Genomic DNA, 16,020 nt, shown 5'->3' with positions numbered 1-16,020 from the left:
CAGTTGGAGTATCATTCTATCATATATTCGATAATACAGATTGTATGAATGCTGCGAATGCCTTCTACTCTCCTTGGAGAACAACCTAGATCTATTCTGGGTGCACATGGTCAGGCGACCTTACTGTAGCTGCAGTAAAGACTCCATAGACGCCCAGGATATCGACGAAGCATTCATCATCCATACCTATTGGATGTAGGAATTAGATTTCAGTTAGAGACAACAGAAGGTCTCTTCTGGTTAAAGAGGGAATTCTTAGTAAAATGGGAGTTATTAATACAGTTAGACGTCTACTACTAGCAGGTGTAGTTCTACAACCTAACGAAGGTACGTAATAGAAAGCATTTTAGTACCCCAATTTTAATCCAGGAAACCTCAGGTGGCTCCTTTAGGCAAACTAATTTGAACCCTGAACAGTAGTTCTAAAGACGACTAGATATATATCCAGCTTTTCTAAACTAGCACTCGTCCACTTCGATGTACGTAGAGCTCCAACACCATAAGACCGAAGCTCCTCAAGGTATAGTAACGAGACAGAATCTGGGTAAAAAGAACATATATAGTTTATTCCTTTGATAAAACCAGATTTAACTATGAACATTCAAGATGCCTCGAGGGCTCGCTGTTGGGGAGTCAAGTGAAATATTCCGCCATAAGCGCCCTCAAAGTTTGGGCTCCAGCGGGCTCCGAAGCCTCGCCACGCGCCAGCTCGGTCATCCCAGCGACTCTCACGATCACTAGAAATCAGGTTTTCGACTACCTAGGTACAGTAGCTGCACAGACTGTTCAATTTTGATCGCTTCAGTTGTCAATACAAGATTCAATGCTTTCCAAGCTATAGACTATACCGTGCGACGCAGTAAAACTACATACCACGTTCTATTCGTAGTGAGATGGCAGGTCGCAGAATGCCTAAGAGCATGTCGTGGTCACAGCGCTAATATGCCGATGCTATAGACTGGCTGGACTGGCCTGTTATCCTTGATCTAATGGTAATCCATTTCTTGTAGAGTTTCTTGTAGAGATGGAGTATGTCGTAGATATATATCTGTACCATCCACAGTCACCACTTTGCAACACAACTAGTTGTACATTGGACTACTATTATGATAAATATACAGCAGTGTCCTCATAGGATGCTATAATAATCACATTTCACAGTAGACAAAAGTACACTGACAATAGATAACCCCGCAGTTAGTCATCAGCCCCCCAGGATAAGCTTAAAGCCAAACCAACCACTCCCCAGAACCCCCACCGCAACAATGGCCATCACTTGCCGACTCCGACCGTTGTCCCCTTCCCTACCGCGCCACAGGTAGCTCCCAGCTCCCAGCTCCAGCTCCTCCTCCCCTCAGCGCAGCTCAGCGATGCCCCCCACAAAAGCCTACATCCTCGTCTACGAAGGCACCCCGCTCGACTTCTCCGAATACCGCCACACCGCCCTCCACTTCGCCTTCGCCGGCGCCCCCTCCTCCACCACCATGCACGTCGTCGGCACCCAGGGCCTCTTCGAATTCCAGGAAGACGTCGACCAGGACCCCCGCGACGGCGGCGATCTCGCCCGCATGATCCCCGTCGGCGACATCCCCGGCTCCGTCAGCGCCGCCGCCATCAAGAAGACCGTCTCCGCGACGCCGGTCCGCAACGGCCGCGCCGATCTCGATTGGAATTGTCAGAATTGGGTGGGCGATGCGCTGGCGCAGATGGTCGAGTCTGGGTTCTTTACGGAGGCTCAGCGCGCGGTCGCGATTGATCTCATGTTAGATGTGTGTCTGGAGGCGAAGGATGGTTGAGTCGATGGGTTTTTGTTGTGTCTGGTTTGTCGGATCGCTTTTGCGGTCGGTGTGCTACGCTGGCCGGCGCTGGCGCTGGCGCTGTGTGCGGGGTTGTCGCCCGCTCCCTGGAGTACCTTGATATCTGCCTGGCTCCGCGTATGCTAGGCACCTTACTCCAGGCTTGTCGCTGACGCGTCACTGGCTATGAGGCCTAACATAGGCTTGGCTTGCGTGCGGTAGGCGGGTCCGTCCGCCGGGAACTAGCAGAGCGTCCTGCTCAAGCAGCAGTGGACTGCGTATTAGTGGCTGCGTGGCCTAACCATGCATGGCCCAAGCCTACCCGTACTACGTACTACTACAGAAGTCAATCAAGTACATATGTCTTGTCTAATATCACAACAGCATACCTATACCTATGCCTATTCTACTCGAACAGAACAGCGTGTCTAAGAACACATCTAAAACTTAAACACCTGCTCCTGGCTGTAACCCAGCTCCTTCAGGATACCAGTGAGCTCGCCCTGGTCCTTGGGGCTGACCTTGTTGCCGCTGATAGCCTTGTACAAGCCGGGGGGCCCGCAGACAAAGATCTTGATGTTCTCCTCCTTGGGCTCGGGCAGGACAGTCTTCAGCAGCTCCTTGGAGATGTAGCCCTTGCCGCCGGTCCACTCCTTGGGCGGGTTGTCCAGCACGTAGAAGGCCTTGAAGCGCTGCGGGTAGGTGTTCTCCAGCTCCTCGAGCTCCTTCTTCAGCAGGATGTCCTGCTCGCTGACGTTGCCGTACACCAGCGTCACCTTGGTCTTGTCCTCGGGGTTCTTGAAGATGTGCCGCGCGAGCTGGTACATCGGCGTGATGCCCGTGCCACCCGCGATCAGGCAGATGTGCTGGTGCTTGTTCGCCTCCCACGGGTACTTGGGCAGCGGGCCCTTGAACTCGAGCCGCTGGTCCACGTTCATGCTGTGCAGGTGCTCCGACATGGGGCCGTTCGGGTACACCTTCACCACGAGGTCGAGGAAGCCGGGTTGAGCTATAGAGTGAGTTATTCGTCCGGTCTTCTGACGCTAGGGGTTGGGGACTTACACTCGTCGCTGACGGGGGTGTAGGGACGCAGAACGGCCTTGCCGCCCTCAGGCTTGAACTTGGTCAGAAGCGCGGCTGCAGACAGTGAGAAGACGTTCAATCGGACTAAGGCAGTCAGAGCGAATCCTACAGGCAACATTGAGACCCGAGACAGCCTCCTTATCCTCAAACTCGAAGCGGAATCTCTTAGTGTTGTGGTTGAGGACCTCGATTTCCGACAGCTTCAGGTCCACCCATCCCTGGTCACCACCAGTGAAGACCTTGGCGCGCTCAGCGGGCGCCTCAGCGGTCGCGGAGTTGTACCGGTACAGTCCGACACCAAGGCCGGCAAGACCGACAGTCAGGTAGACGGGGGCCAGGGACTTGCCCTTGGGCGCCTCGGTGGAGTATTTACGGAAGCTCTGGACAGGCGTCAGGATTGAATGGGAGTAAAAAATTACCCAGACGTGCTGCTTACCTGCTTCAGGGGCTGAGCGTAGCGGAAAGTCTGACGGGCGAACATTTTGTCGAAGGTTGAACACAGAAAGGAGGTTCAATAGGGATGCTGGGGAGATGTCAGATCGATGGAGGACGGAATTGCTCGCAGGTCGGAAGCTCTCGCTCTCGGCGGTGCGCACTCCGAGGGCCGATGACAAATGACGCAATGCCTACCTATTACTAACACGCGATCAAGTCGTGCTAGTTCTTGAGATCAGGTAAAATACGTAGTAGTGCTCAATATATTAGGCAGTATTCAAACAGGTATCTTAGAGATTCTACATACGGAATTGCATGTTGTATAGTCTGTCCATGGTCGAACTCGAGGTAACTTCAAGGTTGACGGGACTGCAATGTTTTCCCACATTTCCGACGATGATTAGAAATATATCCGATCACTGGGATCTTCGGAAATCCAATTGACAATTGAGCGTCAATGAATATACAAAATGTCAAAATGCCTCCACGCATAGCGGGTCTGGACCTAAGGCTGCGATGGGCACACTAGACGATCTTACGATACGGAAGTCTGTACAATATGAAACAAACCTCAATTTTTGTGATAACTTGAAAGGGTCGCTGCACAGGACTAAAGAGACATCAAAACCATCCATCCCATTATCTGGGTTGTAGATACACGCCGTGTTCTCCGCGTGATCCGTGTCCTTCATGCATGCTATGGCCATAACATAGTCATTCATCCACACACTCCGATCCCCCAAACCCAAAACCTCACATTTACGCAAAGGTGGAGGGCCGCGAGTAGGCGAAGAGCTTCTTGCTCTTGGCGGCACGGTGGGGCAGAGGGAACTTGAGGTCCTTCTGGAGGAGCTGCTTGATGTAGGGGCGGCGGATGGTGTCGGCGTTGTCGATCTCGACGACCTTGAGGATCTGCACAGAGTGTTAGACTTGCCGTCAGTTCGTCGGCGGGAGACACATACGTGGATGGAGCCGAAGCGGGCACGGTGGCGGGCAGCCATGTCCTGGTAGAGAGCCTCAACGGCCTCGGTACGGCTCATCTCACGGAACTCCTTGTACATGTTGTGGGTACCAGAGCGAGAGTCGTAACGGATCCAGATACCGAAGTTCTTGACCTTGAGGGGACGCTTCTCGCTGATCTGCACATCGCATCAGTATCTAGTCACCCCGTCCATCGTGGATCCGAGCGGGTACATACCACGTTGATGCTGACGATCTCACCGTTGGCCTTCTTGACCTTACGGAGCTGGGTCAGGAAGTACCAGAACCGGGACTTGGCGACGACGGCATTGGGCGCGAAGATGCGCATGCGGTACAGCTTGGGCGTGGGGTTGGCCTCGGTGGGCAGATGACGCCCGATGACCTGGTACTCGGTGAGACGCCCTGAAACCAGTCAGTACGGTCCATTGAATGGTGTTGCAGTGCAGGAAGCCAGTAGAGTCCGATTCGGTGCGCTGAGTTCCGTGCGAACGTTGTGGTGGTAAGGACGAATTGTCGTAGTGTTGGATAAATCTTTTCGATATGCGACCGCACTTCATTCAAAATTCCAATTCCCCCAGCATTCCTCCCTAGGTCCAACATCCTTCTGCGTAGGCCGTCTCATTCGAATTTCCATTCGTCTCGTCAAGGAAGTGCTCGTAGTTTGTCGCTCTCAACGTTCGCAGGGAAAACAGGCAACCGATCGGCTAAGGGGCGCACTGAAAAAAGTGGAATAATCCAACTTACCCATCTGGAAAAATAAATGTTAGTATAAAATTGGTCCAACAGAGTGATATGAAGGGTTTCGAGGGTCGCACTCACTTTTGTCGACGGTGATGTGGTTGATCGCGAGAGAGGTGTGCCGGTTGGGTCTCGTCGCGAAAATGAAGATTTGTGAACTTGGTGAGTTAGGGCTGTCGCCCTTCGCCTAAGCGACCGGAGGCTTGGCACTGCGCCATTCCCGATCCGGGTGTTGCTATCAGCCACGCTGTGGCTCAGCCGGGGCGGTGGGGAACATCGTCGATGAGGTAAGCTCTACTGGCTGCCGCTTCATTGACCTGCATACAAACGCCCTCCAACTCACCTCATTCCGCGCGCACTCCTCCATGGCTTCTGTCTTTGATGACTTTGCGAAGGGCCAGAAAACTGGTTCTGGTCCGACCCTTGCGGCCGCCCTCACTCCGATCGCTCCCCCCGACTACCCGAGTCGCCTGTTCTCGTTCTACCGCTTCTCCAACGCCGCTCACGTCTCCTCCGACCTCCGCTATTCGCTCTTTCAAGCCAATGGCGTGAAGCTACCGAAACAAGAGCAGAATGCCTGGATTGACATCTTTACTGCTTATTGGAAGGCAGTGTCGGAGATCGTCACGTTTGATCTGTCACCTTCCGATGCGAGCTGGGCCAAAGTCTTTGACGCTTGGAAGGAATTGACCAACGTGCTGGTAAGGGGATACACGAACGGTGGACTTCAAGCATGGACGATCCCGTGTTTGTACGTTGTCGGGAAGTACCTGCGCACGTTTGCGATCCGAGCCGATGCGGAACTCGCCTCTCTGGGCTCTGTCGCCTCAAATCAATTCCAGGATGATATAGCGTCGGAGTTTGAAAAGAGTGCGAAATTGGAGGAAGCTGCTCGTGTCATGAACCGGATGTTCACGTTGTGTCTTACCGACAGGTGAGTGGCTATGGCACGAGGTAGTTGTCCTTACTCACGACTGGTCAGAGCACCGATCGAAGAATCGCGAAAGTGGGGCGTATACAACATGACGAACTTGTTGTTCAAAACATACTTCAAGGTATGAACGACGAGAGGCTAAATATGGGGAATAAAGCTAATCCAACGAATAGCTTAATTCCGTTGGACTCTCGAAGAACTTGCTTCGCGCTCTCGAAGCTTCGTCCGCGGACCTTCCGGAAATGGAGGCCTTTCATAAATCCCAAATCGTCACTTTCAAATACTACGTCGGAGTTATTCATTTCCTAGATGAAAACTACGTCGAGGTATGCATAGCCCATTCTGGTTTGCGGTGGGCGAAGCTGATATTGGATAGGCGGAAGAACATCTAGCATACGCATGGCGCATGTGTCACAGACATGCAACCAAGAACAGAGAGTAAGGATTACCGAATGCCGGTATTACTCATCCAGCTCACCAGTGCCAGGTTGATCCTCACATATCTTGTGCCCTGTCACCTCGTCACAACACATACATTGCCAAGCAAGAAGCTCCTCGCACAGTTCCCTCGTCTCGAGAGGCTGTTCCGACCACTTTGTACCTGCGTCAGAAAAGGAGATCTGGTTGGGTATGATGCCGCCATGGCTGCTGGGGAGGAAGAGTTTGTCAAGCGACGGATCTACCTTCCCTTGGAGAGAGGCCGCGACATCGCCCTGCGGAATCTGTTCCGGAAGGTATTCATTGCGGGCGGGTTCGAGGAGTCCAAAGATGGCCAACCTCCCATTCGGCGGACTCGAGTGCCTATTTCCGAATTTGCAGCAGCCCTACGAATTGGCATGCATACAAGTTCTCGATCTCGGATTGATATCGACGAAGTCGAGTGTTTGCTGGCGAATCTCATCTATAAGGTAGGTTTGGGCCGTTCTATGTCTTATGCACTGTACGAACTAATGGTATATAGGGGCTCATGAAAGGGTATATTGCTCGTGAACGTGGTATGGTTGTCCTTAGTAAAGGGGGCGCCTTTCCAGGGACGGGTGTCTAGTCACTCTACTTCTGCCGTGTGGGGTTTATTTTGACTCGCGAATCTATGACATAGGTGGTTCGGGAGAAGACATGGCTCGGAAGCTAGCGAGCGCAACTTTTGCGTATAGCGAGACCTATGCGTCACTACGCGCATCTAGCCTATGTGGACGCACATGTTAGACTTCCTCGGCCGTGGATGGAGGCGACGGGCATATATGATACCAATAATTTTATGCATTGAGCAGGACTCGTTGCAATTGGCAGTCCGTGATACGACATCTGATGTTACAGAGCCCTCCAACACGAGACATAGACACTCTCATAACAATGAATGACGACTCTACCTGGTTATACAGATATGATTGCCGGTACATGGAGGCACTGAGTAGAGGTAGAAGAACACGACCGACTTAGTTGAGACAGTAATACCCTGTGACATTACGGGGCGTGTGAAAGACATGATTGGTATAGTACAGGAAGAACAACTTGGAAGACAACTGATAACAGGCTGAACACAAAATACACAAAGAAACACCGAATCCAGCCAGCGGATCGACTCAACAACGAAAAGACGGCTTAGTATTGGCCGCAAGATCATCCTATCTCAGTTAGCAGCGCACATAAAGACGCCTATGGAGTATGAACATACCATATGATTACACATAGCGACAAACAGATCAAAAAACAGCTTCCCTCCCTGTTCCATCTCCATCTGCATGGTGCCGCTGCGCTTAAACGTCGACCGACTGCGAATGATGAGGGCAAGATAATGCGCACGCAGCTTCGACTCGGTGTCGGGTGTATTCGCGTAGGCATATCTCGCACTAGTCAGGATTGTACTGCACTGGATGCCGGTGTGGAGGCCCTGTTTGCGCAGGGCGAGTCGTTTAAGAATCTCCAGGCCGTACTTGTCGGCCGCGCAGCTTTATCTATCAGTCAGCCATATGCTCCTCATACCGAGGGTGATTCGATAGCAACGGACGAACATACTATACAGCAGTGTCCCTGAGAATCTCCGCACCAGCGCCGCGGTGGAAGATAGTCGCCCCATAACTCTGCCCGTCCTTGTCTGTGCCGGCGTCTTCGAGCTCCCAGGTGTTCAGGCGGCGGTTGCGCAGGAGACGTGGGTGGTAGTCGCCCTTGTAGAGGTACTCGAGGATGCAGGAGAGCACCTCTGGCTGTTCGTCGGGGAGGTCGATCTGGCGACTGGGCGAGTCGGAGGGGTCTGCGGCGGTGGCGGCGCAGGCTGAGGCAAAGAACGGGGCGACGCAGAGAATGTCCTTGTGGGCGGCGAAGAGGCGTTTCTCAGGGCCGACGGTGATGGTTATCACGGCGGGGGTGGGTGCGCTGGATGTACTGGGTTTGGGTCAATTTGCTGATGTTGATGAAGGTGTAGGGTGGGGTGCTTACTCGCTCTCCGGGGGATTGCGTGTGAGGTGTTGTCGCTCGGTGCGTCGGGAAATGGTTGTACTGGGGTCGCGGAGGAATCGCCTTGTTCGAGTGGTACTCGATGTCGTTGTTGTGTTCTTCCCGGCCCCGTAGCGGGAGGAGAAGCTGTCTCCGTGCGGGGTGCGTCTGGAGAGCATCCTGGGGTTGGTGGTGTATTGCTGTGATAGCATTGTCGCGGAAGGAGGGGGGAAGAGATGGTAGGGATGGACAGGACAGCCTCAAACAGCCTCAGGGGGGAGGCAGTTTATAAGTCATCGGCCGCAGGGTTCCTGGTAAAACCGGCCATGATGAATACCCGTACGCACTAAGGTCAGGTACGGTGTTGGGTACTTTATCAGGAACGTGCGTCTGAAGCGTACGAAGTCGAAAGAGGCTGCTTCCTGGAGGAGTCTGTAGGGAGGTCAATGGAGGCAGAAGAGTGGGCATCTGACCCTGGTATCTCGTCATCACGGTATTTGCCCTGAATCTCAGTCCATGAGGCATTGAGGAGCACCCAGATGGTGATAATGATGCTGGACGACGCGTAATGGGGTGGTATCGGACGCGTAAAGTGCCATTGGAGTCGCCAAATGATCGCGTGGTCACGGGACTGGCATCGCCCAATAACAACCGGCAATTTCGGGATCGACAGGCGAATCGGATCCATCCCTCTTGGCAATGGATCCGTCAACTTACGGAATAGATCAGAATAGTTACGAAGTATCCATGTCGCTATCATATCCAGTGATGTACGCCAATCCTATACGCCATATGTACAAACGCCGACCCAGGCCCTGCTAATGATAAACCGCTCGATATACCGAAATGCTTCCCAGAGTAATCCCACAGAACGGAGTAGAAGGCTTCACAGAAATACTTTCCTTGCTTCCCGGGGATGGCTTTCACTGGGACAGTAGGGGCACTTGAACCGGGTCCCCTTGCATAACCGTTTGAGAGACTCCTCCGCGATCACATGCCCACAAGGCATCATCATAGGGGGATTTTCATCAGTCGTCTGCTCTTTAGAAACAGGACAGACAAAGATGGAATGGAAGAGATATGAAGGCGGAAGTGGAATTTCAACCTGAATTAGGACAGTTAGTCAGTTTGTGGGAAAATATGTAGATGCAGATGATACCACTTACCGGAAGCTCATTATCTGTCGTCCATTCCGTCCGTTTCGCCTTCATGATTGTCTGCAACTTCAGCAAGGTCGGAAGGGCGATTGCGCCGGCAGTCGCAGCAACATAAAGCGGAGAGTCTGCAGACAGGCCCAGAAGAGAACAGAACTCCCGCGTGAACGAGTGAGCCACATCCTCCCATGCTGACGGATTGTTGAAGATAGCGCGGTAGGGAGAGTTTTGGAGATTAGGACAGAACGCCATCGCTCCCATCAGTTGCTGGATCTCGCGGAGATACCGGGGAAGGAAGACACTGAACTCGCGCCGGGCGTATTCCAAAGCGGCCTGCCGTCCCGCGGAAACCGGTGCTTGCGGATCCTGTCCGCCTCCATGGAAGAGCCACACAAACTGCAACCGGCACAGTTCGAACTCCAAGTTGCTCCCTCGCGCCTCCAGGGCTTCGTTGTTCTCTCGCGACCACTGGATCGCCGGGAGAAGGTTGTTGTTCTCCTTCATTTCGTGTAGAATGTAATACATGGTGGCGAACTGCTTCCGAACCTCGTTCGAGGGGACCTCGTCGATGTCAAGCAAACTAACCGCATTCTCTGTGGTATCAGATCCAGTAGTATGCTGCTGGTTCGCAGCTTTATGCTCGGCCATTTCGGCAAGGAACGTTGCCGCCACCGAGAACTGGCCTTCGCGAAGGAGGTGCATTGCGATGGCTCGGTTGATCAGGTGTTCCTGAGAGGAGAGGGCATCGTGTTCGGTGCTCGGTAGGGGGCGGTCTTTAAAGAGCTATCCAATTATCAGTCGGGCGTTATAGAAGGTAACACAAGAATGCCATGTCCAGTGACTGCCCACCTTGTCAAGCGCTTTGGAATACTTGTTGAGACCGCTGTGGGTCTCCTTCAAGCTGTCGTTGATCGCGTCGAAGGAAGATTTGACGGGATTCTGAAGGGTAGCGAGTGTGATTGAAGCTCTGGTCGGGTCTGTACGATGTTCACAGTTAGCGACTGAGGGGCGATGGGATCGAAATGGAGACGAGACCGACCGGAAGCGATAGTATCGCGGGCCGACTGAAGCAAATCTATGGTAGACTGAACATTTTTAATGCTCTGAGAGGCTTTGAGCCTTTTCGAGAGCCTCTCATGCTCCTTCTGAACCAGTTCCATGGTGATGAGGAGGTGAGAGCGGAAGTGGTCTTCAGGTCGTCTGAAAGCGGAGACACCTACATGATGTCGTAAGATCATGTGGGGAGCGCAAACGTTTGGATTATATTACTAAAATATCAGCCAAATATCAATCAGCAGTCAGTGTGGCCGAGTGGTTAAGGCGACAGACTAGAAATCTGTTGGGTTCGCCCGCACAGGTTCGAATCCTGTCGCTGACGATATCTTTTTGCATTCTTACCCTTCAATTCCAGACTCTGGTCAGGCCTCTGTATTCTCCTTCACTTTCCCCATAATCTCCATAAATTCATACATATCATCGCCATCCCAGCGGTACTTCCCCTGGATCAGAAACCTTGGAACGCCCGTATTGCCGTCCACCCCCTTGTTCCTCTTCGCTTCGTCGTCGACCTCCTTTCCCCCGCCATTCCCCTCCAACCACTTGTCCACTGTCGCAGCCTCAATCCCGGCCGCAACCGCCAACTCCCTTAACATCTCCTTCTCCGAAATGTCTTTCTCCAACTCATGATAAGCCTCTAGAATCTTCTCCACCAGATCCCCCTGCAACTCGGACGGAGTACTCGGATCCTCCCGACACAAATACACCAGCCGATGCGCATCCCGCGTATTTGGCCCGATCATACCCCCGCCTTTAAAGTGAATTCCCACCGACCGCCCGATCTTGTCCATGCGGCTGATCAGCGCGGCTCGCTGTTCGGGCGTTTGGTCTTTAAGTCGCTCATCCATGAGGTCGGTTTTTGGCACGCTGTGTCCGTACGGATTGTAGTTGAGGTAGTAGGGCCGCCAGGTGATGGTGATGGTGTCGTTGCGGCCGCCAGGGTAGGTTTTGCGGTAGAGGCCTATGGCACGGTCTAGCGTGCGTTTGCCAATGTAGCACCACTATTGTCAACGTTAGGGATTAGTAGCGAATGGGTTGGTGGGGATGGGTTGCGCTTACGGCGCAGACAAAGTCGAAGACCACGTCGATTTCGATGAGCGTCATTGTGTTGTTGTTGCTGGCAGAAGGTTGGAAGAAAGGAAGCGAGACTATTGAGAAGTTTATACAGTTGCTGACCAGGTACATCTGTGTCAGCCACTTATGCACGTACTCCGTAGACAGGAATATCACAACAAAGTGTTCTCTCGATCTCCTGTTGGCTGTGTTTCTCCGACTAAGGACTAGCCACTGATTTGGTGAACTAACTGGGTCCTTTATCTTAGTACCCTGACCAGGGTGTTTATTGGTTGATTGACAGTTTTAGATTGGTGGTCCCTGATCGCTTGTCCATAGCATTACACAGTAAATAGATATATTCCTCTTTTGCTGTAGCGCGAACCAAACGTGACATTCATCCAGCTCCTGTGGTCTACTGCTTGAAAACAATCCAACGTGTGGCATAAGATCCTGAATATACAAGGACACTGAAGGGAGAGGGTACAGAAAGAGACATCAGGACATAGAGAGCTTGGGCCAGAACTATCGATAAGAGTTGGAAGATTGAGTACCTAGGCCACCTACAGTGCCTAGAACCATATCACAACTACCTCAAGTACTCCAAACAGAACCATCTGGTTCCTTCCCGGAAACTATATTATCCACTGCAGCTTACCGCGTATGTATTCATGGTCCACGTTAAATCAGTTGCCACGGAACCAACTTCATCTGTTAGAGGTTGCGGGCTGATTTACAATGAGTTCCGTGCTCTCCACCAGAAGATATATATTCAGCAACATTTGCCCAGGACCATGCTTATCAACATCCAGAATTCCTAACTTCCGAATCTGCGCCTGAAATCCACTTAATATTTTGCCAGAGCAGCAACCTCCAAACAATGAGTGGCAAGGAAATATCATCTCAGCTACCAAGAAGCCCGTACTATTCAAGGTTGCGGAGCCCAGCCGTTATGTACCCTCTGGGTGCTTTCGACCCTAAGACCTTTATCAACATCAGCTGGCGGCAGAACTACCACACCAGGCGACTGAGATCTGGGCTAAAGGCTGGGAGAAAGGCGATTACGTTTTGTATTTGTGAGCTGTGTTTTTAACATAGCACAAAGATGTTGATACAGGTGTATTTTATTCGCATAAGTTATGCAGATCGGAAAGCCCTACCCTGACCTATTGTATGCGGGGTAAATAGAAGCCGACGTCTTCACCCAGGATAGAAGACTAGTCACTTCAGCATATATGTAGCAATAATGAACTGGCGGTGGCCCTGAAAATGCCAGACTAAAACAGCTCACCAATACTGGACGTTTATGATATTTACAAAAAAGTACGGAACATATTGTGTAAACAACATGGTGGTGGCCCGGAGACCCCAAGATACCTCGGTCCTTCGGCATCGTCTCCAGAGAGTCCAGACACTAGATAATCTTTAAGTATCGAATTACTTGCAGACAAATCTTGGGTTAGAATAGCAACCAATCCTTCCTCCACCATGACAACCCCCCAAACAGACCACCCCTCATCCACCATGGACCCCAACCAAATCCTCGACTACTTCCGCGCACATCCCAAAGGCAACACTATACTCTCTCATCCACATATCGTCCTCGAACCCAAAGCCAGCGGCTACCAATCCGCGCATCCAAACCACCTGTTCAACGAAACCCTCACCTCCAACGACGGTGTTCTCAAATCTTTCTTCGTCAGACAATCCCCCCCTGAGTCTGCACACGATGCCACCGCGCACCGCGGCTATTTTCTCCTCCAGCTCGGTCGTGGGGTGGCCGGCCAGCAGGACATCGCGCACGGCGGGTTTCTGTCCGTGGTTATGGACCAGGTGACGGGCACACTGATTGGGACGACCCGTCTGGACGGTGGAAAGGGCATGTTCACTGTCTCGTTGAATCTGTCGTACCATCGGCCGGTGTTTGTGCCGGCGGATGTGATTATTGCGACGTCGCGGATATCGAAGGTCGACGGCCGCAAGATCTATGTGCTTGCTGAGATTGAGGACGCCCAGGGGAATTTGTGCACGACTGCGGAGGCAATCTTCCTGCAGAAGAGAGATCAGAAAGTATGACGTCTCCGCGTTCTTGAATCGAAGGGCCGTGGGTAAACTAGTGAAGAATTCTGGTTGTGCATGCTTTGATAGCAGTTGGCTTGGGGTTTGGTGCATGATACCACCGGCATGGTGGAATAGTCTCACAAGGAGTTCTGGCATGGAGCCATCCTACTATTCAAAAGAGACTGATGTCTGAGCGTAACAAAAAACTAGAAGGTCTCATCTTGATGATAAAAAAGCGATGCCATTCCCACAGGCAATACTTTCATTGTATCCATAGATCGTATGATTTTCCGAGAGTAAGGCTGGCAGGGCTACCCTGATCTGGCCTCAGATGCGGCCCATCTGTTTGGCTTCTTCCTGTTAAGTAGGCATCCCAGAGGAATAGACTGTCACTCTGGATAACTATCTAGAGACAGTCCCACCGGAGAACCAGTCATATCACGTACATAACGGAGAAGTGACGGTGAGCATAGAAAATAAAGTTGCCCGCCATGGCTGCGGCATTGCAGGTCTTCATGGAATGGGCTTCTTTCTTGTTATTGACGTAGGCTACGCAGGGATATTATGCATGTTATGAGCACTTCTGTGGAGTCATTTTGAGAAAAACCGGAGGCGAATGCATTGAATCAGCAGGATGCTCCCTCGCAGTCAATATGAAGAAATAGTCTGTCCCCGGAGGGATACGGCAATTGTGAAAATACAAACAACAAAAACAGATTCCGCCATTAAAGCCGAGATCATCGAAGCTCTTTCCCACACTCAATACGCATGCTCAACCATCGAAGAACTAAACGGTGGCAATATCAATTTTACATACCTTTCAATAGTGGACCGGGAAGCGTGTAATATGGAAACCAAAGTAGGGATGTTGCCTGTGTCATCGCCACCCTCTACACGGCGCGTCATTTCAATGATGCTGAGGTGGCAGACCAAATGCTACAGGCTTTAACCCAAGGCTATGGCTCGTTGAGTGAGCAACAGGCTTTCCGCATTGTTGTCCAAATTGGAATGTGTTTTCTCCTATGGAATGTCTATATGCATGAGGAACTGATAGAGGACAAGGAGAAGGAACTAGTCAAGCTGGCAGGATGTGCCCTGGTCAAGGGATGTGAGAAAGACCGCCAGTGGTTTGAGCATAGCTTCTAAGGATGTTTGTTTGATGTTGTTAATCGTTGTGTATAAAATTTCCAAGGTCCCTTAGCATGCTTTCTATCATATACTATCCTCGTCTAAACAGAACTTGCTTTTACATGACTCGACGAATCGATCCCGGTGGTTGTAAATCCCCGCCATCCACTCCGTTTAGTTATGTTGTGTAAGGCCGCACAGGTTGATGCTTGGCAAGGCTGGATTTTGATTCGCAATCCGGGGATTGCCTCAAAGAAAGAGATCAGCCTCGATCAATGCACATCCGAATCCGAATCACGCTGATTGCGTTCTGCGAGTCAATCGTGGCTCGGGGCCCTAGCGATGTCAGTCCACAAACTGGCCAGCGAGACACGGTCTTCGAAGACAGCGACACACCGGTAGTGCTTGGTGGGCGGTAATATGCAGCCCTGACTCGAGCAGGGCTTCCGGGTCAGCATTAATTGGGCGTTGCTGTTCTCTTGCGGGTAAGGCTTCGGTGCTAGAATCGACTTGGAGTCCCGTCAGTCACTGCTGTCATGAACACTCCGACGACAGACCTTGGGGTAAAATCCTGTTATAAGTATCGACGATATGATCCCATATCTCAAGGAGGGACGAGGTTCCAGTGAGGACCAGCGTGACGAGTGCTATCCATGTGTCTATGGACCAGGACATTTTTGTGACGGTCGGAAGAGCTGCTGGTCTTCATGTTGCCGGGTGTTTGGATTTTATATAGGGGGTTTTCCAGGTGTAAGCCAGGGCAGATGGCGGTATACCAAAATATGGTGGAAGTGGAGTACAACCTAAAGTAGGTCGACATCGACACTGACCAGATTCTGGTGTACTTTTGTACCTACACCGTAGGTACTTAAACCAGATTCTGGAAAGGCAGCCTGAGGCAGTGCCCCTGAAAGCAGATTGTGGCCTCGTCCAATCAGACCTGCCATATCGACTTCAGCTGACACGCTGGCGACCAGGGTATACTCCTCTATCTTCTGGAGCCAACTCCTTGCGAAAAAAGTTCTTCACGTCCAATTCTTCTCAACGGTGAAGAATTTGCTCTCCTACCTGTCCTGTACCTACCTTACTCGCACAATGCCAGAGAAAGCACCCCGAATCCCGGACGGGATATGGGACCAACACAAACAAGCGATCATCGCTTTCTATT

General features: G+C 51.7%; 7 protein-coding genes and 1 non-coding gene across 8 annotated transcripts; 4 read left to right on the top strand and 4 right to left on the bottom strand.

Annotated features, from left to right (window-relative positions):
- Nucleotides 1-1,265: 1,265 nt before the first annotated feature.
- ATEG_03747 (uncharacterized protein) lies at nucleotides 1,266-1,796 on the top strand (the record flags this gene model as incomplete). Its single annotated transcript, XM_001212925.1, has 2 exons — nucleotides 1,266-1,318; nucleotides 1,364-1,796. 2 exons carry the CDS (start codon nucleotides 1,266-1,268, stop codon nucleotides 1,794-1,796), a joined length of 486 nt encoding a protein of 161 aa, XP_001212925.1.
- A 440-nt stretch (nucleotides 1,797-2,236) lies between these two features.
- ATEG_03746 (cytochrome b5 reductase family protein) lies at nucleotides 2,237-3,360 on the bottom strand (the record flags this gene model as incomplete). The annotated part of the gene is made up of 4 exons (XM_001212924.1): nucleotides 2,237-2,805; nucleotides 2,859-2,963; nucleotides 2,989-3,259; nucleotides 3,316-3,360. 4 exons carry the CDS (start codon nucleotides 3,358-3,360, stop codon nucleotides 2,237-2,239), a joined length of 990 nt encoding a protein of 329 aa, XP_001212924.1.
- Nucleotides 3,361-4,073: 713 nt separating this feature from the next.
- Nucleotides 4,074-5,043, bottom strand: ATEG_03745 (60S ribosomal protein eL20; the record flags this gene model as incomplete). The annotated part of the gene is made up of 4 exons (XM_001212923.1): nucleotides 4,074-4,226; nucleotides 4,277-4,453; nucleotides 4,513-4,697; nucleotides 5,040-5,043. 4 exons carry the CDS (start codon nucleotides 5,041-5,043, stop codon nucleotides 4,074-4,076), a joined length of 519 nt encoding a protein of 172 aa, XP_001212923.1.
- Nucleotides 5,044-5,398: 355 nt separating this feature from the next.
- On the top strand, nucleotides 5,399-7,012 carry csn12 (the record flags this gene model as incomplete). Its single annotated transcript, XM_001212922.1, has 6 exons — nucleotides 5,399-5,967; nucleotides 6,016-6,088; nucleotides 6,141-6,293; nucleotides 6,344-6,405; nucleotides 6,455-6,875; nucleotides 6,929-7,012. 6 exons carry the CDS (start codon nucleotides 5,399-5,401, stop codon nucleotides 7,010-7,012), a joined length of 1,362 nt encoding a protein of 453 aa, XP_001212922.1.
- A 538-nt stretch (nucleotides 7,013-7,550) lies between these two features.
- On the bottom strand, nucleotides 7,551-8,579 carry ATEG_03743 (BTB/POZ domain-containing protein; the record flags this gene model as incomplete). Its single annotated transcript, XM_001212921.1, has 4 exons — nucleotides 7,551-7,592; nucleotides 7,643-7,916; nucleotides 7,984-8,349; nucleotides 8,404-8,579. 4 exons carry the CDS (start codon nucleotides 8,577-8,579, stop codon nucleotides 7,551-7,553), a joined length of 858 nt encoding a protein of 285 aa, XP_001212921.1.
- Nucleotides 8,580-9,286: 707 nt separating this feature from the next.
- On the bottom strand, nucleotides 9,287-11,714 carry ATEG_03742 (ubiquitin-protein ligase RMD5; the record flags this gene model as incomplete). The annotated part of the gene is made up of 7 exons (XM_001212920.1): nucleotides 9,287-9,505; nucleotides 9,567-10,337; nucleotides 10,404-10,531; nucleotides 10,594-10,770; nucleotides 10,910-10,953; nucleotides 11,025-11,611; nucleotides 11,670-11,714. 7 exons carry the CDS (start codon nucleotides 11,712-11,714, stop codon nucleotides 9,287-9,289), a joined length of 1,971 nt encoding a protein of 656 aa, XP_001212920.1.
- On the top strand, nucleotides 10,852-10,932 carry ATEG_10548. Its single transcript has one exon. It is a non-coding gene; the product is annotated as a tRNA-Ser (tRNA).
- A 1,437-nt stretch (nucleotides 11,715-13,151) lies between the features above and the next one.
- Nucleotides 13,152-14,870, top strand: ATEG_03741 (PaaI family thioesterase; the record flags this gene model as incomplete). The annotated part of the gene is made up of 3 exons (XM_001212919.1): nucleotides 13,152-13,733; nucleotides 14,234-14,268; nucleotides 14,588-14,870. 3 exons carry the CDS (start codon nucleotides 13,152-13,154, stop codon nucleotides 14,868-14,870), a joined length of 900 nt encoding a protein of 299 aa, XP_001212919.1.
- Between the last annotated feature and the right edge of the window lie 1,150 nt (nucleotides 14,871-16,020).

The sequence above is a fragment of the Aspergillus terreus genome, genomic scaffold (genome assembly GCF_000149615.1).
Source record: "Aspergillus terreus NIH2624 scaffold_5 genomic scaffold, whole genome shotgun sequence".
In the NCBI taxonomy this organism is placed as follows: Eukaryota; Fungi; Ascomycota; class Eurotiomycetes; order Eurotiales; family Aspergillaceae; genus Aspergillus; species Aspergillus terreus.
This window is presented reverse-complemented; position numbering and strand designations above follow the sequence as displayed.